This window comes from Alligator mississippiensis, chromosome 4, assembly GCF_030867095.1.
Source record: "Alligator mississippiensis isolate rAllMis1 chromosome 4, rAllMis1, whole genome shotgun sequence".
Lineage (NCBI taxonomy): Eukaryota > Metazoa > Chordata > Crocodylia > Alligatoridae > Alligator > Alligator mississippiensis.
The window spans coordinates 69,723,633-69,749,892 of NC_081827.1; the positions used below are offsets into that span (position 1 = coordinate 69,723,633).

The window sequence follows — 26,260 nt, forward strand, 5'->3', positions numbered from 1 at the left end:
TGCTAAGACAAGGGGGCTTCCTGTCCCCTTTACCACCTTTCTTGCATACAGAAATGGACCTTTTCTGTTCTCTGAAAATCTTTCCTTTGAGGAATGACCACCCTTCCTGAACTCCCTTCCCCTCCAGTCCTTCTTCCCATAGGGTCTCTCCCACTATTTTCCTAAGCTCGTTGAAGTCAGTCATCCTGAAGTCAAGCACCTTTGCCCTACTGGCTGACTGACTTGCCCTACAACGGATAGTGAATTCTGTCATCTCATGATCACTATCTCCCAGATTACCCTCAATCCTCAGGTCTCCCACCAGGTTGTTCCCTTTGGCTAGATCCAAATCCAGCAAAGCCTTCCCCCGGTCAGCCCATTCACCTCCTGTACTAAATAACATTCTTCCACGCAGGTCAAAAACCTATGTGACTGGCCAGATCTGGCCAAGTGTTCCTCCCAACAGATGTTAGGGTAATTGAGGTCACCCAAGACAACCATGTCCTTTGAATGTCCAGCCTCCATCAGTTCTCTGAAAAATCCTCAAATACGAACAAAGATATAGAAGGGACCTCCTGGGTCACTGAATCCTAGCCCCAGCTGTTGCAGGCAGACATGTTTTATTTAAACTTTTAAATGTCCTTTTAAACTTTATCTTAAAACCAGTTTGGTGTTATGCCTTCTACTCCTATTGGAAGCCTGTTGCAGAAACTCATTGATCTAATAATTAGAAACCTCCTAGTCTCCAGCACAAATTTACTCATGTCCAGTGGGTGGCCATTGGTTCTTGTGTCAATACTTCACTTGTTTATTTTTTTCTCCTTTGCTGAAGTATGTTTTCCTGACACATTTGGTAGGTAATATTCCCTTGCAACTTTTGTTTTGCTGACATGAATAATCTAAACTCTTAGTTTGTTCTGATAAAATAATTCTGTTCCACTGATCATCCTAGAAGCCCTTTCCTGTACCAATTCCAGAATGATTAATCTGTACGAACAGTCTATATAAAACATGGCTAACCCATGTTGTATGCATGCAGTGTGCCAGATGAAGTTTCACCAGTGCCTGGTGCAATGATGTACTGTATTGGAAATACTTTACCTGATACATCCTAGAATTGCATTTGCCTTTTGCACAGCTGCATCACATAAGAAGCCTGCAGTCATCCTTTGTTTAGCTAGTGCACCTAGCCTTTTCTCCTACTCGAGTCACTTCCCTTGGTCTGAACTGGTAAGAATTATTGTTATTTGTCCTCTGCCTTGCATCCTTAAATTTGTACTATTGAAATGCATTCCATTTATATATTATAGTCCTCAAGGTAATCCAATTATTTGATGCCCCCTAAGTTAAGGTCATCCACAGATTTTTGTAAATAGACCCCCACTTTTTTGCCAGGGTCACTAAGGAAAGTATTAAACAGGAAGCATGATTTTTTTAATGTCTTTTACTGTACCAGCTTCATGGTTGGGAGAGAAGTTAGCCAAACCTTTGGGCACAAAAAAACCCTTTCAATTTGTACCCAAAAGTTTGTCTAATTTCTACCATCTATAAAGTTGGTCCAATTAAAGATATCATCAAACAGATCATTTTCCTTGTATTTTTCCTAGACCATCCTGGCTACAACAATATTTCAGCTGTATTAAGCAAGATAGTCTTAGAAAGCATTGCTAGTAGCTTTCCACTATTCACATTTACCTTTTCAGTGCTGCTTGTTATCAACTTCTCTTTAGCCGGTTCCTCATCCAGCAATTGCTGTCTTCTCCAATATTTTACAGTAGTTCAGGTAGATAAACTCTACCCCATTTTCTTTGACTAGAAAAATAAGTTATCAGTAGGTTGAGCATGAAGTCTTAAATAAGCTCATAAAGCCTTTCAATTAATCACCATGTCCATAGTTAGTCTTCCTTCAAATTTTGTTACAAAGCCTTTTGTACTATTGAAGTCAGAGTAGTCAACCTAAAATTACCTTGATACCTTTGTCCCACTCCTAACTGCACTTGTAATTCTTCAATCATATCATTGCACCCCAATTAGCCAGATATGTTAAAAATACTTCTACTACAACTTGCAATGCCATATGCCAGAGCTTTAAAAATTCTGGGGTGGAGATTGTCCTATCTAACACCTGGTGACTTGTCCACCCAGTATAACATACTTTCCCTCCCTTACTGTCCAATGTTCTATCCTTTTATATTTCTTAATCTATTGCTGTATCTCTTTGTTTACCTTATTTTCCTTTTAGTGTAGTTCCCCTCATGTTTCCCAGCCACCACAGACATAATTATACTTTACATGACATGTATGGAGTATAATGTAACTGCTGCATACTTAAAATTCCCATTGGGAGTACTGCAATTCAAACCTCCAAAATTAGAGGGGCATGTCCTAGGTGGGGAAATTGATTTTTCTTTGGTGGAGATATTGTGCTCGAATAGCTGCCAGAATGGCTGCTACACCTGGCACAGCAAGCAGCAGAGATGAGGTCCAGCATTAAAGAATCTGCTGTAGGGTTTGGCTGAGCACTGTAGCTTATGCCTGAAGCGGCAGATGAGCTGGCACAGAACAACTGAGTTGCTGCATGCAGTCTATAGTATCTTGATGAAATCTGTGGTATGGGAACAAAAATGTTATTATTCACAGGAACTCATAAGAAGAATTTACAGTAAAAAGGTAACAGTCTTCCTGCTCTCTTTGCAAAGAACTGTGTTGTGTTGATAGGCAAAACCACCACCTTTTTTCAACCCCGTGCTTCCAAAACTGAGTGGAGCCCTCAACACTGACATTCCAGCCAGGAGAGTCGTACCACTAGGCCTCTGTGATACCAGTCCATTCACAGTTCTTTTCAGAGGCTGTCTTCCAGCTCACCCTGTGTGTCACCATCCTTCTCACATTTGTATAAATATACTGGATGTATTTTGCATTCCCACCTTTGGGCCTTTGCCTTCCACTGGCAGGATTGCTGAGAACACAATTTGTGCTTTAGGCTCCTTAATCCTGGTACTGAGAGTCTCCTCTGATCTGCTCAGCATTGTTCTTGGCAGCATTGTTGGTGCCTACATGGAAGAGCAGAAAGTGGTAGCGGTCAGAGGGATGGATCAGCTCTGGCAGTCTTTCTGTACCATCCTGCGTACAAATTCCAAGCCAGCATCGCATGTCCTAGGATACCACATCCAGACAAAATTGGTGTTTTTACTCCTGCCCTGCACCCCCTTCCAGTCACAACCACTCTATTTCCTTCTTGATACAGTGGTCATACAGCTCCTGTGCCTCGGGCACTATGCTTCCTGCTCTCTAGATTACTTAGTCTCTCCATCTTGCTTGCTGGAGTCCTCACCTCTGTATTTTCCTCATCTGTTCCACTTGTTGACTTCAGTCTGTTCTTGAATTCTGGGGACTCTCCTTATTGCAGTCATATCTTTCCACTTCTTTCCTTTTTCCCTTTGGCTGCTCCAGTGGTAACCTCTCATGACTACTGTCCAAGAAGTCTTCATTTTGCTTGGTAGCCTGCAGCGTGGACACCTGCACTTCCAACCCTTCCATCTTTTCCTCCAAGATAGATGCCAGTTTATACTTAATCCAGATGAGCTTGCCTTGAGCCTCTGAGTGGAACATGAACGTGGCCCATGTCACACAGCTATATTAGTTGAAGGGGAACAGACCCAGTATGCTGTGATTTTCTTTTAGAAATACTTTGGAGTATTTCTTTTAAAAAAGGACCCTCTTACAGGTTAGTATTAATTAGAGAGCAGACATTATTGTCTCAGAAATCTTGAGGATATTTTAATGCAGTTGGTCTAAAGAAGCATTTATTGGAGGTGTGTTTTTAGAGCAACTTTAACAGTGTGTATACATACGTATTAGCTCCTTAACTAACCATGAAAAAGTAAGTGGTTCAATTCACTTTCTACCTTATCATTTTCACTTTAATATGATCTTTTCCTTAAGGTCATACAAACAATTGTCTTTCTTTTTCAATTTCTGCTCCTTCATTACCAGTTCCTCTGCATACACGCACATGCACATCCATATTCTGGGCTGTCATGTATCTGCCCAGTGTTCATTGCACTCCAACAGCATCTCTCGATGGGTGGTAGGAGAGGTAGAGAGTATACTCACAGTCCCAAAAGAGTGGCCATGCCCCCTGCATTTTTTAAATTTTTAATGATAGTTTGCAAGCTATTATCTAATGTGAATGTATCCCTTCCGCCAAGACCTGGAGAAGGGCTGGGTTTAAATGTAGGGATTTAATGCCAATCATAGTTTAAAAAAAAAAGTCTGGTTGTCAGTAAAAAGTTTGCAGACTGGAAGTTTGACACCCTTTTGCTCCCATCCCAGGGGTCCCCTATTCACTCCCACACCCAGATACCCATAACTGCACTCTGTACCATGCTGCTCCACCGGCCTATCCCCTAGCCTTCCTCTGCCAGCCCCACTCTTCCTGCTGTAGCCCAGACACCCACCCTGCAGCTCTGTCCCAGCCATACCACCTGCTTCCCATTCAGCCCTGGCCTGCATGACCCTGTGGAGCTGTGACCCAGTAATGTTACTAGCTGTGGACTGGATGTAATAGCAGCCATGAGTGGCTTGGAGAAAGAGATATCTTTGGAGACTTATGGGCAACAAAGCCCTGAAAGAGCTCCATGCAGGATGCTGCAGTCCCACTTGGAACACCAGTTGGCTGTTTCAACCTCAAGTCTTTTTCACAGACCTTCAAGCAAGTTTGCTTAGTGTTTTTCATATGGCTCCAACTTTTAACAGACTTTATGGACAGCCATCCTTAGGCTAATTATTTATGGAGTGTCTATAAACTTAGGGACAGTTGGCAACCCTACCATAACCACGCACTCTCTATTCATCCCTACAGATCTAAACATAAAATATCCTGGAGATTGACCATAGTGATAGCTCACCTCACTCCTCAGTCAGCTGTATGACAGCAAGTGTGGCTGTCCCTTTCCTGCTTGCAGTCTTCCTGTTCATGTTCAGGGTACAAGATGTGCATTTGCTGTATGTCTCTTGGAAAAATGCTAAATAAGAGAGCAAAGCCCAAAGGTGCCTGTGGCCCAATGGTGAAAGGGAGGCACCTCATGGTTGCTGCTTTGCTGAAATAGGTTCCTTGTTCCTGGTTCTTTGTTCAGGGATCCCAGTTCCTTTTTTAATGTTGTTCTTCACATAATTAAAGGTTGCTAGTAATGAATCAGGCGTGATAAAGTGAGAGTTTCATCACACTCAGCAAATTTGGAGATAAAATCTAGCTGGGTAAAGTTGCGGATGCTCTGGAAGGTAGAGCTTGGATTCAGAATGACATGGATAAGGTGGGGACATGGTCCAAAATCAATTGAATGGAAGAAGGACAGATGCAGAGTCCTGCGCTTAGGGCAGACCAATCTGTGCACAAATGCAGACCAGGAATGACTGGCTAGGCTGCAGTACGTCAGAAGATGAACTGGGGATAAGTGGACTACAAGCTGAATATAAGCCAGCTCTTGTTCCAAAAAAATGCCAATGTCACATTGTGTTATATTAATAGGCAAAACCACCATTTTTTTCCTAACCCTGTGCTTCCAAAACTGAGTAGAGCCCTCAATATTGACATTCCAGCCAGCAGGCGTTCCACCAGGTCTCTGTGATTCACAGTGCTTTTCACAGGCTGTGACTTCCAGCTCACCCTGTGTCTTCCCAATCCTTCTCACATTTGTATAAATACATTGGACATATTTTGCATTCCCATCTACTACTTTCCCTTTCGTATCACTTGCCACTTGTCCTGTGGCTTCTTGGCCCTTTCTCAGAGTTGACCTGCTGCTTCCAGTCCTTTCCCCTCTGCATTGTTTGCTCTGTTGCTGGAGGACTTTGTTCACCATCCCCTGTGGAACATAGTTGAAAGCCCTCCTTCCTAGATTGGCCAGATGAGGCCCAAAGTTGCTGTTCCCAGTTCTGGTTAGATGGATCCTATCTCTTGATTGCTGTACTCCTCCCTAGACCATCCACCTTCTCTCACCCCCAGAGCACCCTCCTGCCACCCTCCCCTCCACCCCACACTGCCTCAGGAGCAAGCCAATCCATTCCCAAGTGGCCCCATGCATCCTGCTGGTCACAGGCTCCTGCTGATGGCACAAGGGTTGAGGGGCCCAATCCTTTTTTTCAGCAGACCCTGACCACCTCTCCCATGGCCTGGAGCACACTGACAAATTAAGAGCACAGATTAATGGCTCCCTGGCTGTGGGAGAGATGGGCAGGCTCCACTGGAAAAAAAAAAATCTGGCCCTTGCCACTTCTGCCTTCAGAGGAGCCTGGAGCCACCAGGACAATGACGTATATACAGTGATGGAAAAATAAAACCCACTGTTTCAATTAAAAACTCACCATTTCTATTTAGGGGGCATAGAATGCAACCCTGATGACTAAACCCGTCATGTGTACAAGCACACATGGGCAACAAAGCCCTGAAAAAGCTCCACGCAAGGTGCTGCAGTCCCATTTGAACACCAGTTGGCTGCTTCAACCTCGAGCCTTGTTCACAAGCCTTCAAGCAAGATTGCTTAGTGTTTTACCATACAGCTCTAATTTTTAACAGACTTTATGGACAGCCATCCTTAGGCTTATTATTTATTAGGGGTGTGCGAAGCATATTGAATTTGATTCAGATTCAATTCCAAATCAGGGACAATGATTTGATTTGTTGATTTGGATCACTGTTCCCAATTCAATTTGGCTAAATCTAAATCTGAAGATTCAATGCTGATTCGGAGAATCAGCAATTCGGACATAGACACAGCTTTAAAAGTTTTTTCTACGTACCTTGAGGTACCAGGCGCGGCTCAAGATCGCTGTGATGCTGGGGCACATGGACCATCCCACAGGAATGTGGGAGCCCTCCACCTGCACAGGAGCAAGCCCAGAAGTGGACTGGAAGTACTTCTGGTCCACTGCTGGGTCTGCTGCTGAGCATGCTGGGGAGCTCCCCATGCTTTTGTGGGACATGCCATGAGCCCCAGCATCTCAGCACTCATGAGCGCCTGCTACCTGGAGGTATGTAGAAAAAACATTTAAAGCTGTCTCTATGTCTGAATCTCCGAATCTTTCTGAATCTCTCCGAATCTATATGGAGGCTTCCGAATAGATTCAAAGAGATTAAATGGTCCTCTGATTTGATTTGGAGATTCAGCCACCGAATCGGGGTGAATCTCCACCAAATTGAATCAGGGACCAAAGCTTCAAACAGCCTTATTATTTATGGACAGTCTGTAAACTTAGGGACAGTTGTAAACCACATACTCTCCATTCATCCCTACAGATCTAAAAAGAAAATATCCTGCAGGTTGACCGTAGCAATAGTTCACCTCACTCCTCAGTCAGCTGTATGACCAGAAGTGCGGTTGTCCCTTCCCTGCTTGCAGTCTTTCTGTTCAGGGTACAAGATGTGTATTTGTTGTGTGTCTTTAGGAAAAATGCTAGATGAGAGAAGGAAGCAGGGATTCTTTGGATGATAGATTTTATTGGACCTGTTAGATAGAGTTGGATAGAGTTAGACAAGCCTTTGAATGCCAAACATTGCTTCATCAGGTCTGAGCAGAACAAGCCAGGCTCAGCAGCTGAGAGGGAGGCACCTCATGAGGCTGAAATAAGTTCCTCATTCCTGGTTTTTTGTTCTTGGATTTGAGTTCCTTTTTAATGTTCTTCACATAATTAAAGGTTGCTAGTAATTAATTAGGCGTGGTGAAGGGTGAGAATTTCATCAGACTTGGCAGATTTCAAGTTGAAATATAGCTGAGTGATGTTGTAAATGCTCGGGAGATGCTCTGTAAATGCTCTGGCCTGGTTTCAGAATGACCTGGATAAGGTGGGGACATGGTCCAAAATCAACTGAGTGGAAGGAAGGACAGATTCAGGGTCCTGCAATTAGGGTAGACCAATCCATGCACAAATGCAGACCAGGAATGACTGGCTAGTCTGCAGTACTTCAGATAAGAAACTGGGGGTAAGTGGGTTATAAGCTGAATAGAAGCCAACAGTACGCTCTTGTTCCAAAAAAGCCAAAAGCACATTGCGTTGTAATAATTGGCAAAACCACCACCTTTTCCCCCAACTCTGTGCTTCTGAAACTCAGTGGAGCCCTCAATATTGACATTCCAGCCAGCAGAGTTGTCCCACCAGGTCTCTATGATACCAATCCATTCACAATGCTTTTCACAGGCTGCGACTTCTAGCTCACCATGTCTTCCCCACCCTTCTCACATTGGACGTATTTTGCATTCCCACCTACTTGTTTCTCTTTTGCATCATTTTTTGCTGTCCTGTGGCTCCCTGGCCCTTTCCCTGCTTCCAGTCCTTTCCCTTCTGTGTTGTTTGCTCTGTTGCTGGAGGGCTTTGTTCACCATCCCCCGTGGAACATAGTTGAAAGCCCTCCTTCCTAGATTGGCCAGATGAGGCCCAAAGTTGCTGTTCCCAGTTCTGGTTAGACAGACTCCATCTGTTGATAGCAGCACTCCTTCCCAGAACATCCATCAGATATCAAGGAATCAAAAGCCTTCACATCGACACCACTCTCAGCCGTTCTTTTACTTCTATGATATGATGTGCCTGCCTCTACCTTTGCCTTTCAGTGACAGGATTGATAATGCAATTTGTGCTGCAGGCAACTTAATCCTGGTTCTGAGAGTCTCATAGACTCATCTGATCTGTTCAGTGTTGTTCCTGGTAGTATTATTGGTACCCACCTGGACAGGCAGGAAGGGGTAGTGGTCAAAGGGATGGATGAGTTCTGACAGTCTTTCTGTACCATTCTGAATACAGGTTCCAGGCAGACAGTACATGATACATATTTCATATGTGGTTTAGGTGGTATGTTTGATTCCTACTTTTTCAGTTATAATATCAAAATTGCAAATCATGCAGTGATGATAATAGGTTTCACTTCTTCATTTAGAGCACAGCTGGTATCACTCTCAGCTATTTCAGATGATGGAGACCAGGCCCAGCCTGCTTTCCTTTTTTTTTTTTTTTTTTTAGTTAGGGAGCTAATACTCCCTTCAGCTCACTTTATAAAAGCAAACATATAAAGTAAAGGTATATGACCTTTTCTGATCACGCAAACAACTATCTTCATTTTTTAAAATCTGCTCCTTCATTCCTACTTCCCCTGCATACACACACATGCACATCAACACATTTTCTTTTAGTCCAAGTGAAGATGCTAAACTTTTCCTTGCCCCAAGTTATGGGCTATTGTGTATCTACTCAGGTTTCATTGCATTTCAATAGCATCTTCCAGATGGGGGTTGTGAGAAGTGAAGAGTATAGACAGACCCCAAACAGAGTTGCCAAACACAATTTTTTTCCTTTTTATTGATAGTGTGCAAGCTTTTTTACTAGGATATGTTTTGTCTAAGATAAATGGAACCCTTCTGCCAGGACCTAGAGACGGGCTGGTTTCCAATTTATGGATTCAATACCAACCATAATGTAAAGAAAAATTGGTTATCACTCAGTAAGAAGTCTACAGAATGCAAGTTTGACACCCTGTTGCTCCCACCCCACTGGTCACCCACTCACTCACACCTGGATATCCCCAACTGCACTATGCACCATGCTGCTCCCCTAGCCTATTTAGTCTCCCTTTATGCCTCATGTACTCCCAAGAGAACACCTAGGAGGAAAAAAAGATCAGAGTTGCTGCTTTTCTTGGGTGGAGCCTACTTTCCTGAGTTGCTGTCAGGCTGCTTGCAGGGCTTCCTGCAGAGCCCCTGAGCTGCATGGAGCCCAGTGCTTTGCTCTGCAGCTGTAGGGGCAGCAAACTAAAACTCCTCCAAAGAATTTTAGTTTGCTGCGACCCAAGTCATTTAAGGCACATTATGCCACCGAATTTGCTACAGTAGCTGTAATTAATGCACAATATGCTGCTGACGCTTGCAAACACTGACACCATTAAAGCAGTGCAAAAACATTTAGCCCACTTTAAAGTGTCATGTACACATGCCCCTGGTTTAGTCTACACATGGCCTGAGAGTTCATTATGGAGTGTGGTGCTGTTTAATTTGACCCGCATAGCTTCCATAATGGCATTTGATGCATTGGGTGAGCTGTATCTCATTTTGTAATTAGGGCCAATCCAACCATTAGGCAAACTAGGCAGTTGCCTAGGGTACCAAAATTTGAGGGGCACCAAAATTATATGCAGAACAAAACAACAGAAACATCACTCTAAATAACAGCCCTGGCTGGCTACGGCTCCACCTTGGTCTAAGACCTTTGGTTCAGTAAGGGGAGAAAGACCTCCGAAAAGATCTTAGGAGTTGTGATTCTAGTGATCTTTCCTCTAACTTTTCCTCTGTATTGGAAGTGGTGGGAGCACTGAGGTATGAGGTCAGTGAGAGTTATTTTTTTTATTTTGTACAGGGTACTGTATTTTCTCACAAACCAAACATACCTTTCCACCAAGAATCAAACCTCCAAAATTGGAGCAGTATATCCTAAGTGGGGAAACTGATTTTTCTTTGCTGGATTAGGAGCAGGGAGATGCTGTGCTCTAGCTGCCAAAATGGCTGCCACTGCTTTCTGGCTCAGCAAGCAGCAGGGGTGAGGTCCAGCATTAAAGAATTTGCGGTAGCCTTTGACTGAACACTATAGTTTGTGCCTGAAGCACCAGATGAGCTGGCACAGGGCAAGTGAGCTGCTGCATGCAGCCTGGAGTATTGTGATGAAGCTTGTAGTATGGAAACAACAATGCATTATTCACAGGAACTCATATGAACTATTTATAGTAAAGAAGCAATAATCTTGCTACTGTCTTTGCAAAAATATGGGGCCTAGCCTTGTTGCTGTCTTGCCACCCCTGGAAGTTCCTGCTGCTTCACACAGGTTGTCTTCTGAGATGCCACACTTCCTGAGCACTCTGCATTTGCAGGAGGACTTAATCCATGTTACTTACTCAGTCACGACTCCAAAAACCTTTTTTTCTACTTTTCTGCCTTCTAAAAACAAGGTGCATGTCTTATATTGGGGATGCAAAGGAACTAGACTACTGTTTGTGGTGGGGTTTGTGCAGATATGAACACAATCAAAGCCCTGAGATAGTCATGACTTCTGGGCTGTAGGTTCTGAATCAGATTTGAAGGATCCAGGAATAAAATGTCCAGTTGTCATATGGCTGAACCAGCAAATTCCTTCCATAGCAAAATCATTTTAATGTGTAGGCATTGACCCCATTTGTATTGGGAAATGCCCAGGATGTTTGTGTTGTCTGTGTCTATGTAACTTCAGGATGGGGGAGGTCAGAGAATATTAAAAGGAGAGACACATGCTGGTGAGCTGACAGTCTCAGTGCTTGGAGCTTGGGTGTGTGATGCTGCTAAAAATGAAAGCTCTGATTTTTCTGGGTTTTTTCCTCCTGCCTCTGGCTGCTCATGAGAAGGTCTATGAAAGGTGTGAGCTGGCTGCAGCCATGAAAAAGCTTGGGCTGGCTAACATTCCAGGATACTCTTTGTTCCCTTTTCGTAAATCCCAGGTAAGGTTATCTAGTCTGTCCCTCTCCCTTCCCCACTTAACTGGCCTAACTCAGTCTGGAAGCTTTTCCTTGTACCAGTCTAAATTATTAGTTCTCCCAATTCTACCCCACTGTTCACACTCTGACGCTCTGTTCAACCCTCAGTTATTTCTGTCTATGCTTGGTGTCTGCACCCTTCTCGCTTTCTGCTCTGTGAGTCTTACTGTAGGAGGACTGAAAGATGCTTCCATAGATGTAAACAGGACACCAAATGTAGAGTGTGGCATGAGGCCGTGGTGGGAGCCCTGTTAACAGTAGAAGTACAACCAGCAGTGGCTCGAAACCCTCATTTAGGTTGTGTGTGGTTTAGAGAGTAATCATTAAAGAATGTGAGATGGAGAAAGAGGTCCACTGGAGACACTAGAGTGGCAGAGAGCAACAAGTGGGGAAGATATGAAGAAAGCAAGCAAAAAAAGACCAAAGAACAGGGAGTGGAGGGTGGCAGGGGAAAGGGGTGGGGTGCGGAAGAGGAGAACAAAATCAAAGGGCATTTCTAATGAGTTTGGACTCCGTAAAAGAAAAAGGCCTTTCTTCACTGATTATCAGTAGTAATAAGGAAACCGTTAATAAACCAGTTTTAAAGGGTGATGGACATGTGTTCTGATACAGAATCTAAAAAGTTTAACCTGCTTGCTGTCCATGCAGCTCTGCAATCTCAAACCAGAAATCCCTTCCTCTAACCAAAGTAATTTAGATATATTCATGTTAAATGGAGAAGGAATAGGAAAGTTAAGCATAAATAAGAACTAAGTTCTCCATAAAGGTTTCTCACCAAATATTTTAATCAATGATGTGCAGGCATACTTTCGCCCTTTTTGCTTTCTCCAAATCTTCTCCACTCCTTAGCTCTCTACTACCTGAGTGTCTCCAGTGAGCCTTCTTGTCCAACCCACTTTCCCTAATTATACTCTCTAAACTACACAAACTGTATTTTATGATTCAAGAGACAGGTATGTGAAACCATCTCCTTCAGAGTGCACCTTCTTGCCTGTGGTCATGGTGCACTAGTAAGAGGAGGTCTCTTTGGCTTTGTTGACATGGGAGTATTTAGCAGTTTCCTATCATTGCACATCCATCCCTGGAAGAAAAGCTGAACATTGGTGTTTAAACTTGGAATGCATTAGAATTCCCTACTATTGACCCCGTCTGGTGAAAACAGAGGGGAATGCTCCGTCTGACTGTTATGACTTTTGTGCTCATTAAGACAAAAATATAGGTCTCAAATGTAGTTTTAGACACACAAAATATTTGGATGCCATATGAGGAGTGTGGGCCCTATATGTTGAAAGCATTTTTTTGCATTCCTATTTAATAAGATTATACATTTGATCTGAGTAGAGAGCAAACAAGACATGTATATATTCTGTATCAATTATTTGCACAATATGGAAAGATGAGACATATTTTTATCCAATAGTCAGCCTTTAAAGTGGGAGGAGCTATAATCAAGTAAATGTGGCAGCCTCTGTACTCATTTTTCTTTCAAATGGAACCTTGCCAGGGGTGTGTACAGCAAGATATGAGAGCAACTTTAACACAAATGCCATAAACCATAACTCTGATGGAAGCACGGATTATGGGATTTTGCAAATCAACAGCCGCTGGTGGTGCAATGATGGAAAGACTCCAGGAGCCAAGAATGCATGCAGAATCCAGTGCACAGGTGACACTATGAAGGGCATATTCCTCTCTTTTATACTGGGGTGGGCTCTCAGGGTTGCAAATGCATAACTGAGGGCTAGACAGTTGGGGACCTCACAGCTGTACTTTAAAGACAAAACTAAAACCCTTATTCTTCATTCAAAAGCGGGGGATAGCAACTTATGGCCATGTCCTGTGACATAAATGGAAACACTCCTAAAGGACATTTTCTATCATTTTCTCTTAAACAACACAAGGATTTGTGTTCGTTATTTTTTTAGGTTTCTTTAGTAAAAAACACTTCTGCTTCTCTTCCAGAGGAGTAGGGTTTTACTTACCAGGTAGCCCAGACTTGAGCAGATTTAACTGCTCTCAAGAGGGTGAAATTCACCCCGGGCATAAGACCAATTCAAACGGCAGTTTCTGACCCAATCTTGTGAAATTTTACAAATAATGTTTCTGCTTTAAGGAGATATTGGCCATGTCATTACAGTGCAGTCAGTTATTACTTGTGTTTTTATATAAGCACTAAATGACTGAACGCTAACCTGAGTTACTGCACAGTCGTGCTGATGAATGGCTTCCTTGCAACACAGTATCATCACATCATGGTTTCTGCCACACGGCCACTGTGCACTTGAAATTTAGTTCATTTAAAGAAAGATTTAGAGGTATTTCAGTCATCCATTTGTAGATCCTGTCTATTTTTGCTGTAGTTTATCAATATTTTTATGTCTTCTTTCCTGTGTTTCTGTGAAAGACTTACGCAAGCAACACAGGAAAATGGCTGACAGTGACTTCCCATCACCAACAGTTTATAAGAGGGAGGTCACCCCTCACTCACAAAGCCAGCCCAGAGCTTCTGGTCTCTTAATAGCTTTTACTTGGACTCATTCAGTACCTTTTCTACCCAAACTGCTGCCAAAAAATAGAAAATAGATTCTTTTTTTTTTGTTTGTTTATACTGGATTTCAGAAGTTAGTGTTCTGCCAACTAGCCCTACAAGTGTCAGACAAGCATGTCAGATTAGTTAATGGCATGCCATTCTTTTATAATACTGGATAACAACTGCTTTATAATAACTGTCTAGCAATCAACACACACATTTTTAAAATGACAGTAAGAGCAGGTTTTCCTATGCTAGATTTGTATTTTTTCTCAGAAGCTAGAAAGAAAGGAACTTCAAAATTATTGCACTAGATCAATCTATTGGTCCGTCTAATCTAATATCCTTCTAGCAGTAAGTGTGCCTGGTACCACATGTTTCAAAGGCATAAGCAAAAAAAGAAGAAATTGAAGGAGTTAGTTATGGAATAATTGACCCATGAGCTGAAGAGGATTTTGGAATTAAGACTAGATTGTGCAACAAAAATGACATCTGCCATTATTTGTTCTCTGTGGGCACGTCTACATTAGTTGTTTACTGCACATTAGCCTAATAACACTGTACAGTAGCGTGGCGGTCAAAATCCATGCTAAAAACCTACTGTCACGGGATGGGGTCCCCAAGAATGGCCGTGATACCCTAGGGCCCCTCGTCCATGTTAATTTGGCATGATGGGCACCCTCTTTTCTTGCCCGCCATGTCTTGATGTATTTATAATAAAATAGGGAGGCTGCCTTCAAGTCTAGTTGGACACAATCCCTATAGACCCCACTGAACCCCATGGGTTCCTGGACCCCTTATGGGTCCTGTTTCAAAATGGATGTTTCGGAAACACCCCCAGCCTTATGGGCTATGCGTGGCTCCAAACCGTCCCTTTACCATGCCCCAAGCCTCGCAGATGGTATTGACATAGCATCCCTCTGAGGCCTTGGTTTCACTCAGCCCTCGGGTCATCACAGGGCTCGCCGCGGCCCTGTCTCTCTCTGCACCTGCACTGGCACTGGGCTGGCACCGGGGCCTGTTCACCCCCCCCAAACACTGCACCCTCTCTGGCACTGGGGTCCCCATGCTGTAGTGGGCCCCCAATGAGGCCTCCTTCTTCCCCAGTAGCCTCAGCCCAAACCACCAGTGTTATAAGCAAAAATTAAAAAATGCAAGCCCCTAGGCTACACCATAACTCAAGCCGCACAGTGTGTGCTGCATCCCTTAAAATTACCAGGAGCAGAACTTACAGTCAGGCTTTTTCCCCTTTGCTTGCTCTAGGAGGGCTCCTTCGCCCTTGACCACTGGCAGAGAACTGCCTTCCTGGCCCCAGCCCTGGGCTTTATATTTGTGCCAGGCCCTGCCCCTTCTGGTCAGCTGATCGTTGGCAGGTGTGGGCCAATCCTCTCATTCTGGCTGCCCTGGTAACCAGCAGCTGGGGCTCCCAACTGACTGCTAGGGCTGTCTCCCTAGCAGTTTGAGCCCTTCAAGGAGCAGGGCACCTTAGTGCTCTGCGACACCTACTGTGTAGCATTATTAGGCTATTGTGAAGTAAACATCACAAAATAGCCATGTGTCTGTGCTACTGTGTAGTAACTCTAGTTACTGCGCATTTAGTTAGTACTTCATTAAGCAAGTAGTAAATGAAATGTGCAGTAACTATAGCACATTAATTAACATGTAGACACACCCAGTGTGTGTTATACCCTATCCTCAGTGTCTATCTGGTCTGTTTAAATTACAAACCCTTCAGGGAAGAAACTGTCTGCTAATCACTGTACACTCTAAGGTATAACAGGGCTCAATGTTCAGTTTGTCTTCCCTCACTACTATAACAAACATAATTAATAAATCTTAGCTAATTTGAGGATAGTCTAAAGATTACTGAATTGAAAATGAAGGGGAAAATGTTGATATTTTTTTTTCTTCCTACTGCTCTTCTTATTTATCCATTTTTTAGAGTTAATGAAACCAGACATTACTGCAACTGTTAAATGTGCGAAGAGGATTGTCAAAGATCCACAGGGCATGAACGCATGGTATGGTTTCAATTGTTGCAAGAACAACAGTTGCTTACAGTAATAGTCTTTGTACAATGCAGGGGGGTGCTAATTAAAGGAAAAAGAATAAGAACTGGTTAGGGGTAAGTTGGTAGAGAAGCAACATACAGATTTTAAAGATCTCAGTGCTTATATGTTAACATTTGAATTCAGAACTTAAATTCTTAGCTACTGTCACGGCGCAGGGTCCTGCGGAATGGCCGTGATCTCCCTAAGGCCCCCTTCCCATGCCAAGTTGGCCCAAAGGGCACCCTCACTTCTCACCCGCCACGTCTTTGATGGAGTATAAATATATGGGAGGCTGCCTTATGTCCTCTTCGACACCGTCTGTTGCAATATCTGACCCCATGGACTCCCGGACCCCTTGTGGGTCCCGCTGTGCAATGGGTGCTTCAGGGGCACCCCAGCCTTATGGACTCTGCGTGGCTCCAACCACCCCTTTACCATGCCCCAAGCCTCGCAGATGGAATTGACGTTGTTCAGTCTCACCCTTTGCCCCCTTCTCTGGGGCTTCTCCAAAGCGCTGCTCCCTTCTCTGGGGCTCTCCACACCCACACTGGGGCTTCTCATCCATGCCCCTCTCTTTGGGGCCTCTCAACTGCCTCCTTGCTGGGGCTGGGGTCAGTGCACCCTGAATGCTGTGCCCTTGCTGGCGCTGGGGTCCCCAATGAGGCTTCCTCTAACCCTTTATAGCCTCACCCAAACCACCGGTAACAAATAGCAAACAAAACGCAAGCCCCTTGGCTATAACATAAATGGACACTGCCCAGCTATATCCCTGTTCAAGCCTACCGGGGATACTTCATCCCACAGCAGTGTCAGATGCTGCTCCTGCATTCAGGCTTCTCCTCTCTTCCCTGAGAGAGAGCTCCTTCCCCCTTGACTGCTGGCAGGGAACTCCTAGCCTGGCCTCAGCCCCTGGACTTTATATGGGAGCCAGGCCCTGCCCCTTCTGGTCAGCTGACCTCCTCTGGTTGCCCTGGCAACCAGCAGCTGGACTCGTCACTCACTGCTAGGGCTCTTTCCCTAGCAGTTTTCTCCCTTCTTAGGAGCAGTGCACCCAAGTGCTCTATATTTGAGTCAATATAGCTATAAATTAATGGATGTGTAAGCAGTCACAGTTGTAACTATAAAATACATCAAGACCACTTGAAACTTTAGCAGGATAGAGAAAAACTAATTTTCTGCTCCAAAAATCTCTTAACTCTTGCACTGAAGAAAAATCTCTATTTGTCACTAGGGGTGCCTGTACACAAGTGCACAGCCTGCTCTGACATGTTGTAATTACAGTGCATTGGAGCAGGCTCAATTAATCAAGTCTACTGGAACATGGTAATTACTGCGCTCCAGCAGTGTCCCGAGTCTCATGTATTGGCATCCCTGCATTTGAAAATGGCAGCAGGGATGCTTTACTAAACAAGCTTTAGTTCAAGCTCCCCCTGCCACCATTTTGAAGTGCGAGGATGCTGATACACAAGACGCTGCGGCACCTTAATTAGAATGGCTCTCAGAGGCACTGTAGTTAAAGTGCCGCCTCTCCCACACCCCAGAGCATGTTTAAAAGTGCCATAGCAGCATACAGCCTCAGGCACATTTTTATATGCAGTCCAATTTTAATTCTGTTGCAAATAGGGTTGTGATACTGTGATGAGTTTTTACCACCTGCTTTAAACATCAGGCGAAGAACCCAAACTTCTTTAGTAGCAACAGCTGCTGGTCAATGAGCAGGGCAACCTTGGAACTGTGTGGCAGCCTTTTTGGAGGTGTTGATAATCTCAACCTGTATTTGACATACACAGCTACAAAGTCCAGCTGGCTTGTGGTGATTTAAGCAGGCTGTGTGCCATAAAGACCTAAAAAGCCAGGAATTGAGTGGTGGCAAATGACTTGTTCTATATGTTTAGCCCTTTGCAGAAAAGCACCTACATAAATTAAGGTTATTGGGTCTTTTGACTAAGTGTTGAGTTTGCCATTATCATTTAGCATGATTTTCCCTTCCACAGGGTGGCCTGGAAGAAATACTGCAAAGGAAAAGATGTCTCCAAGTGGATCAAAGGCTGCAAACTGTAAAAAAAGAGTTGGGGGCATAACTGAGCTCAGCTCCTTTTCAAAAAGCAGTTTTTCACATAAAGCAAAATGCTCCCTCTCACTTGTTTCCCTTTCTATAACAAAATAATAAAATAAATAAGTAAAATAAAAATAAATTCATAAGAAAGGCTTATGGACTAATTGGCAGAATGCAAGTACTTTACTCTCTGCTGGTAAGACTGGATATTTCCACATGACCGACTGAACAGACCTATTTTGTGTTCAACCCCCTTTGAACACTGATTTCCTCTGCTATTTGCGTGCATCATTTTGGCAGTGAAGTTCTGCTGCAATTCTGTTTTGCTAATCACTACCAGTATGATATGTCATCTGGTTTGATAGTGTTGTATAAACTGCTAGTTTTGTGTCCCTGGAGGCTTGTCCAATTTATCTCAAGGAGAGAGTCACACACCCAGGCTGGGTCCAACTCGAGTTTATTGTTTGTGCAAACAGATCGACAGTGGAGCTCAATGCTCAAAGCAAAGTCGACCCCGAGCCGTGCCCAAGGTTTCATTTTTATAGCTAACATGAAAAATAGATTCCAACGTGGCAATGTGTGATTGGTTATATTTTTCTGCAAAGTTTAGTACATGGGTAGTCCTAAAACGGAACTGCGGCAAAAGGCCTGCCGCATGTGCAGTTCTGAACTGTGGGCCCCTTAGTAACCTTGTCTCTTGGTATAAATCTAGGGCAATGAGCAAGTATGATGGTTATAAAATTTATGTGCAGAGTATTAATCTATGTGTTCTAACAAGAAGCCTTGAGTTTTATCACAAAGCAAGCGTTGCCTGGACTGTTTTTTATTATGACACTGCTTATCTACTGCAGGAAGAAAAAAAAGAAACAGCTCACAGTTCAGCTGTGAGGCCCTGTATAGTGAGAATAAGGGATCATGAGACATTTTTGCCACAATTGTATAAATTCATTAATCAATAAAATTGCTTAATTTGCATATGGCTTTGTGACTTATTGGTAAATACGCACAAGAGATTGAAGAGATTCTGAGACAGCACAATATAATAAAGAGCTCAAGAACAGCACTTCATTAGTGAGTCTTAGATGCCGTCTTTCCGGAGCATCTGGCAGTTTTATCTAACTTTGGTAGACAGTTGTACACTCAGTTAGAAATATCAGAAAAACACAATTTGAGGGGAGTTACAAGTTATGACCATGAAGTAAATACATTAATATTATTTCTCTCGCCATTTATGAAACCCATTCATTTAAAAGCTAGAGAATGAACAGACTTCATATGTTTTATCCTGCCTACATAATACATGTATGCATTAGTCCTTATTTCACAAAATACTTATCATGTGAGTAGTTTCACTGAAGTCAATGAGGGAGCAAACTAGACTTCATTGCACTTTTGAGGCACTTATATATGTGATGGGGGTTTAATCCCTAAGGGCCCTTGTACACATACTCAGCATTTAGTTGCTAAAAATGTTCCCGGTTTAATTTTTCTTTCTTCGTTTAAAACAGCTAAATAAGTAACGTGGACATGATTTACCATAAAGGGCTTATTATGTTATGACTACTAAAAAGCGCTAGAAGGCATGTCAGAATAATTTTACCCTCATGCCCCTTCTGTCCTACCTTACTGCCAGGTGGCACTTTAGGACAAGAAATGCCCAGTCATAGCACTTCTGCCACTCTCTTTTCCTGAGTGGAAGTTGCATGGGGCACTCCTGGGGCTGAGGTGCGAGATCTTTCCGTGTTAAGCTAACCCCCAAGCACGGGGCACTCAGGCGCTTTTCTTTTGGCACCAAACCTTTCCATGCAAAGCCCTGCAGGGCTCCCCAAATGTACACAAGCATCTCCCAAGGCTGGGTGAAGGGGGGGGCACCCTTCAGGTGGCACACTGTTTTCACAGGGCACTGGGTGTGGGGTACCTTTTGGGCTACCCGCAAGTGTGCTCAAAGCATTGCCTCTCCCCTGGCTTTGGGGTCCCAAAGGGCATCACCCCCTGCCCTAACCCAGTGCCCCTTGCTTTCCCTGGGTACAAGTTGAATGGGGCACTTGGCCATTTTTTGGGGACCCAAACCTTTTCCATGCAAAACCCTGCATGTTTTGGCACAAAATTTTTGTGTGCTTACCAGGCCAGTGCCAGACTGTCTGGGTTTTTTTTACACCAGAACGAGGAGTGTCAGGGGGTGGGGGGGTGTCTGACCCCTTGAGTGCCTATAAATTTGTGGAGCAGTGACTGACTGGGGTGCGTACACTGTAGTCTTTTGAGGTAGATGAGAGATGGCAGCTCACCAGGGGCACAAGGACTCAGCCCTGCGGGACGCTTGCTCTTGGGTAGCACAGCACTTTTTCCATAAGAGTGCAGCCTGCTGCTTGCTGCTCATGTCAGGTGCAGTATTACCTTTCAGTGCAGGATGAGGCAGCTTTTTGCAACACTTGAAAGAGGACACCCCGATCTATTTCACAACCAAATGGGACATTTACACATAGGTAAGTGAGAACAAACACTTGGCTGTGCCCTGGGGGAGGGAGGGCAGCTTGCATTGTTTACTTTTTCTTTCATGTAAATAGGGTTTAATTGCCGTGAATGAAGTTGCTAGGTATCCGCAATTGCAGGACAATTTTCGAGGGGTGGGGGGGGGTAACCTCCTCACTACCCTTCCTCGCCCCTCAGCTGCCTTTCTCTACCTCTCCCTGCCCCCCCCCCCCACTTGCTACAGGAGGGCTACCCCCATTTCAGGGCTGGAATGACTGCATGGTGGTTTTACAGTACAAATTTTTATGCTCTTAACTTCTCCCTCCCTCCTATTTCGAGTTCCCGAATGCTATGCTTTATATTATGCTACTAATGTCGGGCACAGCAGGCAGAAGAGAGGAACACAAGCCTGGGAAAGTCGCCTGATACCACTTCTGTCTCCAGAAAAAAGGATGGCAATGTCACTGCCAGGTGCCTATTCGATACTCTTAATATTCTTTTAGACTCCAAAAAAAGCCTATGGGAATTCACCATTAGCCTCTCTGCCTTGCTGTAGACAAGTCCTCGTGCAGACATGAGCAACCAAGCTTGCATTTTAAATAATCCCTTCATATATTAAAAATTAACATATTTGTTTCATATATGAATATACCAGTATTTACCAATGAATATCTTTTTTGTCCTTTTTTTTGCCCTGCTTCCAGCCTTCCCTCCTTCCTCCTGCTGAGTCTATGTGTCCCAGTCTGCAGTGCAATGTGCAAGATTTAAAAATGCTAAAACTTACAAATGGTCAAGCTATTTCAAGAAGCTACTTACTGAAATATGCTTCATTAGCTCATTTCAAGGATCATGTATGTAATGTTCCTTTTTCTTTGTTTGTCTTTTCATGTAGCCCAGGTAATTATCCCGAGTAATTATGCTTCCCCATGGCTGGTGACTCCCTCTCAGCACTCCTGGTTGGTGCTGGCCAGCGTGCCCTCTTCTCTCACTACTGCTACAGTGCAGTTTTTCCAACAACTCCCTCCCTCCCTCCCTCCCTCCCTCCCTCCCTCTTGCCTATGCTTTGCCACTTAGACCAACGGCATCCCAGCTTACACACACACACACACTTTCTTGCACTGCAAGAAATGCTTTCCTCAGGTCTGAAACCTGGTAAATCTCTGCCAGGAAAGGACCTCACTTCTCACTCCCTCTTCCTCCAGCTGTATGCGCACACACACACACACACACACACACACACACACACACAAACACACACACACACAGACACACACACACACACACACAGAGTACCCTGCTTCGTGCTGGCAAAAAATGGGTGCTAGAAAATGCTCAGTTCTTTCACCGCAGAGAGCAGCTTTCTTTTTGTTTTCTTGGGTAACATGAAAAAAAGGGGTTTCTCTAAAAATTAAGGCCAAGACTATGTGCAGGTTTGAACAGTGTTGGTTGAAAGTAAACTTTGTGATATAACATTATTTTTTTCACACAAAAAAAAGTTTGCCAGCCAGCTTTTCACTACCAAGGGCATTGCATCCGTGCGCCCGCACGCATGCACGCTGAACTGAACTATAGTCCTGGAGTCAGTGTCAATGTCCAGGATGAAAAGGTGTCTGCTGCCTGCCAGTGTGGTGGGTGGGAATAGAATAGATGCCTAATGTTTAATAGCCTCCCTCCCTCTTGCCTATGCTTCACTATTTGTAGACCAATGGCATCCCAGCTTGTGCACATGCACACACACACACACGCACACACTACCCTTTGTCTTTGTTCATGTTGCCCCAATTTTTTTTTACCTTACTTGTGTACTCTCCATCCACATACACTCCCGCCCACCCCCTCTCTCTCCCTGAGTCTTTCCTGTGGCATGGTGGCTTTTTAGATAGAACCCACAGTTTTTTGCACAAGTCTTGATAAAACCAGCCAGTCGCATTGATGTAGGAGTTCAAGCTGGGCAGCTTATTGACTGTGGTAAAATTCTGCCCTGCTGGGGCTTTTCAGGCAAAACAGTGTTTCCACACACCTTCACTGCCCCACAGCTGCGACTTCTTGGGGAAAATACTCTTTCCACACACCTTCCCCAATATCTGGGGGGGTTCTGAGGCAAACTAGTCTTTCCACATACCTTCTCCCATGGCTGGGGGGCTTCTTGGGGAAAATAGTCTTTCCCCTACCTTCCCCTATGTCTGGGGGGGGGTTCTGGGGCAAAATAGTCCTTCCATACACCTTCCCTCATGGCTGGGGGGTTTCTGGAGCAAAATAGTCTTTCCCTCACCTTCCCTGCCCCATGACTAGGGGCTTTAGGCTTTAGCATTACAACATTTATGATTTCATTTTTCATTGTGTCTAGCATACTTTCTGCTGTAATCAAAATATTACTTATGTCTTCCTCCTGAAAAATCACCAAAAAAAAAAAAATCTTCAGCCAGTCTTTCACAACCAAGGGCATCCCAGCTTCCTTATTCCATGGTGGGCCTTCTCATACAACCAAGCACCCACACACCCACCCACCCACACTCAGCCAGTCCTGTTGATGTAGGAGTTCAAGCTGGGCAGCTTGTTCTGACTCAACTTCTCCGGATTATAGTGCATTAACATTCCTGGGAGCAGTCGGCAGTTGGCAAGCTCTCTCCCTGTCTCTTGCCTCCTGGCTCTGCCTGGGGAAAAAATCCCTCCTCTGGGGTTTTTTGTGATATAATATAATATAACAGCTTTGTGATATAATATTATTCTCTTTGCAAATAAAAAAGGTTTTCAGCTAGCTTCACCACTTGAATACCAACAGCTGCTTCCCCCATGGCTGGGGGACTCTCTCTCAGCATCCCTGGTTGGTGCTGGCCTACATGCCCTCCCCTCCCTGGACTAGCCCTCCTAGCCTCTTCCCCCTGCTGCTTCCCCCATGTATGTAAAAAACATAATTGTTAATGCTTGGACTTATAAAAATGTAATGCAAAAATGTAACTCATGGTTTATCTAAAGCCTCAATGGAAACAGTACTACATACATTTGTATGTAAAACAGAAAGAATCCTGTGTCTTCTCATTTGTATTATGTCAAACTGTAAGGAATTTTTGCAGTGGTTGTTATCGAGGATCATCAAGATTCCTTGGTTACTGGAGATCCCCTTGCCCACGACAGCTGTCCCCAAGCAGTGTTGGGGGGCCGTGATCAGCCTACCCCAACTCCCCCTCTCCCCTGTGATCAACACAAATGGCCAGCATGACCTAACACTGAGGCAAAGAAAGAAAAAACTGCCCAGGCGCAATTAATTTCCTCCCCTCCCCTGCCAATCACCATATACCATGGCCAGAATTGAGAGGCTGCACTGCGGGAAAAGGGCATAGTGGTTACCAGGCTATTGTCGAATCAATTAGTCTATTTGCATGTGACTCCTATTACAGTTTGCAGTCATGTCCCCAAACCAGTTTTAGATCTGCTTCTCTTCTCAAGTTTCCTGCCACCACAAACCCATCCCCACTGCCACCCACTCAACACACCCCCTCCCCTCCATCCTGCACTCCACACAGACCTCCATGAGACCCTGTTATGAACCCATTATACAAGACAACTTTTTTATAAGATGGACTTTATTCAATGAGAAATTAATATGAAATGGAACATTAATGATAAAAAGGCATCAATTCACACAATTACAGAGCACATTTGCCCTGCAGAGCAGCACCTATGTGTGCCACCAGACAATTTCTGATCACAGCACCCCTCCCACTATTTGCCTGTATCTCTAGCCCCCCACGTTCAACTGTTTCTCTGCTAGTGAAGGTCGTGGCTTGTGTAAGTTCTCTTAACTGATCTCTCCAAGCGTCACTGAAGACCTCGCCCCGGGTTTCACAGATATTATGCAGGACGCTTGCTGCCACTATGTAAGGAGTAATGTTATCAGCATCGACTTCCAGCCTGTAGTTTAGTGATCTCCAGTGGGCTTTCAAGCACCCAAATGCACAGTCTATGGTCATGTGGCACTTGCTTAGCTGCTTGTTGAACAGCAATTTCTGTGGGTCACTCACTTGCCTTGCATATGGCTTCATGAGCGAGGGAGGGAGTGGGTAGGCCGCATCAACTAGTATCAGGAGGGCACTTAAACACCCTGGATGACAACCTCCTCCAGTCCTGGGGTATATTGGCCTTGTCCATCACCTCAGGCAGTGGCAAGTTTTGAAACACATGAGCATTGTGTGTGCTTCTTGCCCAACCCATGTAAATGTTTGTAAATCTGCCTCTGTGGTCCAAGACAACTTGCAGAATCACAGAAGGAAACCCCTTTCTGTTTATGAATAAACACTTGTCCTGGAACTGGTTTAGGATGGGAATGTGTGTGCTGTCAAGTGCTCCCATGCAGTTAGGGAAGCCCATCTTGTGGTATCCCTCCACCACTTCATGGGAATTACTTAGACATATGAATTTGTTTGCTGCCAGGTCCTGTAGCAGTTGGCAAACTTCACTGATGGCCCTCCTAGCAGTGCAGGGAGCCACACTGAACTGATTCACAATGTGGTGCAGGCTTGTTGGAGTGGCCAGTTTCATGATGGCCATGGCAACATGCTTCTCTGGGCTAATGGGCTTCCATATGACAGTCCTCTGATGCTGGATGTACAGGTTCAGCAAGCTAACGATGTGGAAGAACATCTCTTTGCTCATTCTGAATGTTTCCAGCCACTGGTCATCATTCCACATTGACACGACTATTCTTTCCCACCAGTCCAAGCTACTTTTGTGTGCCCATATCTCATAAGGCTTGCCTTGGATGTATGGCCAGGAAGCAGCTATAGTCTTTGGCAACCACACTTTCTGTTTGTTGCAACGTGAAAGCAGCTTCCCCACTTCAAATAACAGCATCCTCCTCATGGCAAACCTCTGAAGTTGACTCTTCATGAGTTGTAAAATACCAGACCAGAGGTACATCAAGTTGCTGAATCACACCAGTAGAACTATATGTCTGAGATGTGAATGGTTGACCACCTTCAAGATTAACCTCTACTTTCTCCTTAGTCCTCAGGATTCAAAGAAGACATTATCTTTAGCAAGATTTTGGCCTGTGGAGTGACCTCTGTCTCAAATGTCTGCAAAAAGTCACTCTCCTAGATTAGCATGAAACCACCCCTGTCATTTACATGTCAATAGCTACTGAAACCATGTGCTCCCTGTAAGTGAAGGTTGCCTCTATTTCTTGAAAAGAGCTGAGATGTTACCACATACCAAAAATGGTAGCCTATTTGCTTGAAAGCTCTTGAACAAACCATACGTATCCCATACATGAAAGAGCTCTTCAGGACTACCACTCCCATCCCCCTCCCACACGCACATACACACACTGTAAGAGCGAGCCCTGATCACCCTTGTGGAAAATGCTCAGAAAGTGTTATTGGGTCTGTGGGATACCGCCCATTCCTCTAGTTCTTGCCTGCCATGACTTTGATCTTATTAAGGGAGGTAAGAGATGGAGTGTTAATAGGTACTCGCGGAGTAATGACGCTTGACCTGTCACGTGATTCCAGGTGCTTTATTCTCTTGTCTTTCTTTTACAGTGGCCTGGACCACAAGAGGCAGCCCGTCCCACTTGCCCCCTCAGTCACCCTCGTGTTCTGGAGAGGATCACCGGCTTCACAGTCCTAAAGGTA

The 26,260-nt window shown here is 44.4% G+C and overlaps 2 protein-coding genes across 2 annotated transcripts in view; both read left to right on the top strand.

The window, feature by feature from the left end:
- Positions 1 to 7,006: 7,006 nt before the first annotated feature.
- Positions 7,007 to 19,155, top strand: LOC102560471 (lysozyme C-like). The gene is made up of 5 exons (XM_006267062.4): positions 7,007 to 11,463; positions 12,684 to 12,691; positions 13,026 to 13,187; positions 15,994 to 16,072; positions 18,097 to 19,155. Exons 1-5 carry the CDS (start codon positions 11,324 to 11,326, stop codon positions 18,161 to 18,163), a joined length of 456 nt encoding a protein of 151 aa, XP_006267124.1. The 5' UTR covers positions 7,007 to 11,323; the 3' UTR covers positions 18,164 to 19,155.
- A 1,395-nt stretch (positions 19,156 to 20,550) lies between these two features.
- The window catches only part of LOC102560694 (lysozyme C), a 45,053-nt gene continuing 39,343 nt past the window's right edge, over positions 20,551 to 26,260 (top strand). Inside the window, exons 1-2 of the mRNA XM_059726079.1 lie at positions 20,551 to 20,641; positions 26,168 to 26,257. Coding sequence (XP_059582062.1) covers positions 20,566 to 20,641; positions 26,168 to 26,257 — 166 coding nt within the window. The 5' untranslated portion in view covers positions 20,551 to 20,565. The remainder of the gene's footprint in view (positions 20,642 to 26,167; positions 26,258 to 26,260) is intronic.

Coding starts and splice junctions, on each gene's coding strand:
- LOC102560471 (XM_006267062.4), top strand. CDS start 11,324: ATGCTGCTAAAAATGAAAGCTCTGATTTTTCTGGGTTTTTTCCTCCTG. Junction 13,188..15,993: donor ATGCAGAATCCAGTGCACAG/GTGACACTATGA, acceptor TCCATTTTTTAG/AGTTAATGAAACCAGACATT. Junction 16,073..18,096: donor CCACAGGGCATGAACGCATG/GTATGGTTTCAA, acceptor TCCCTTCCACAG/GGTGGCCTGGAAGAAATACT.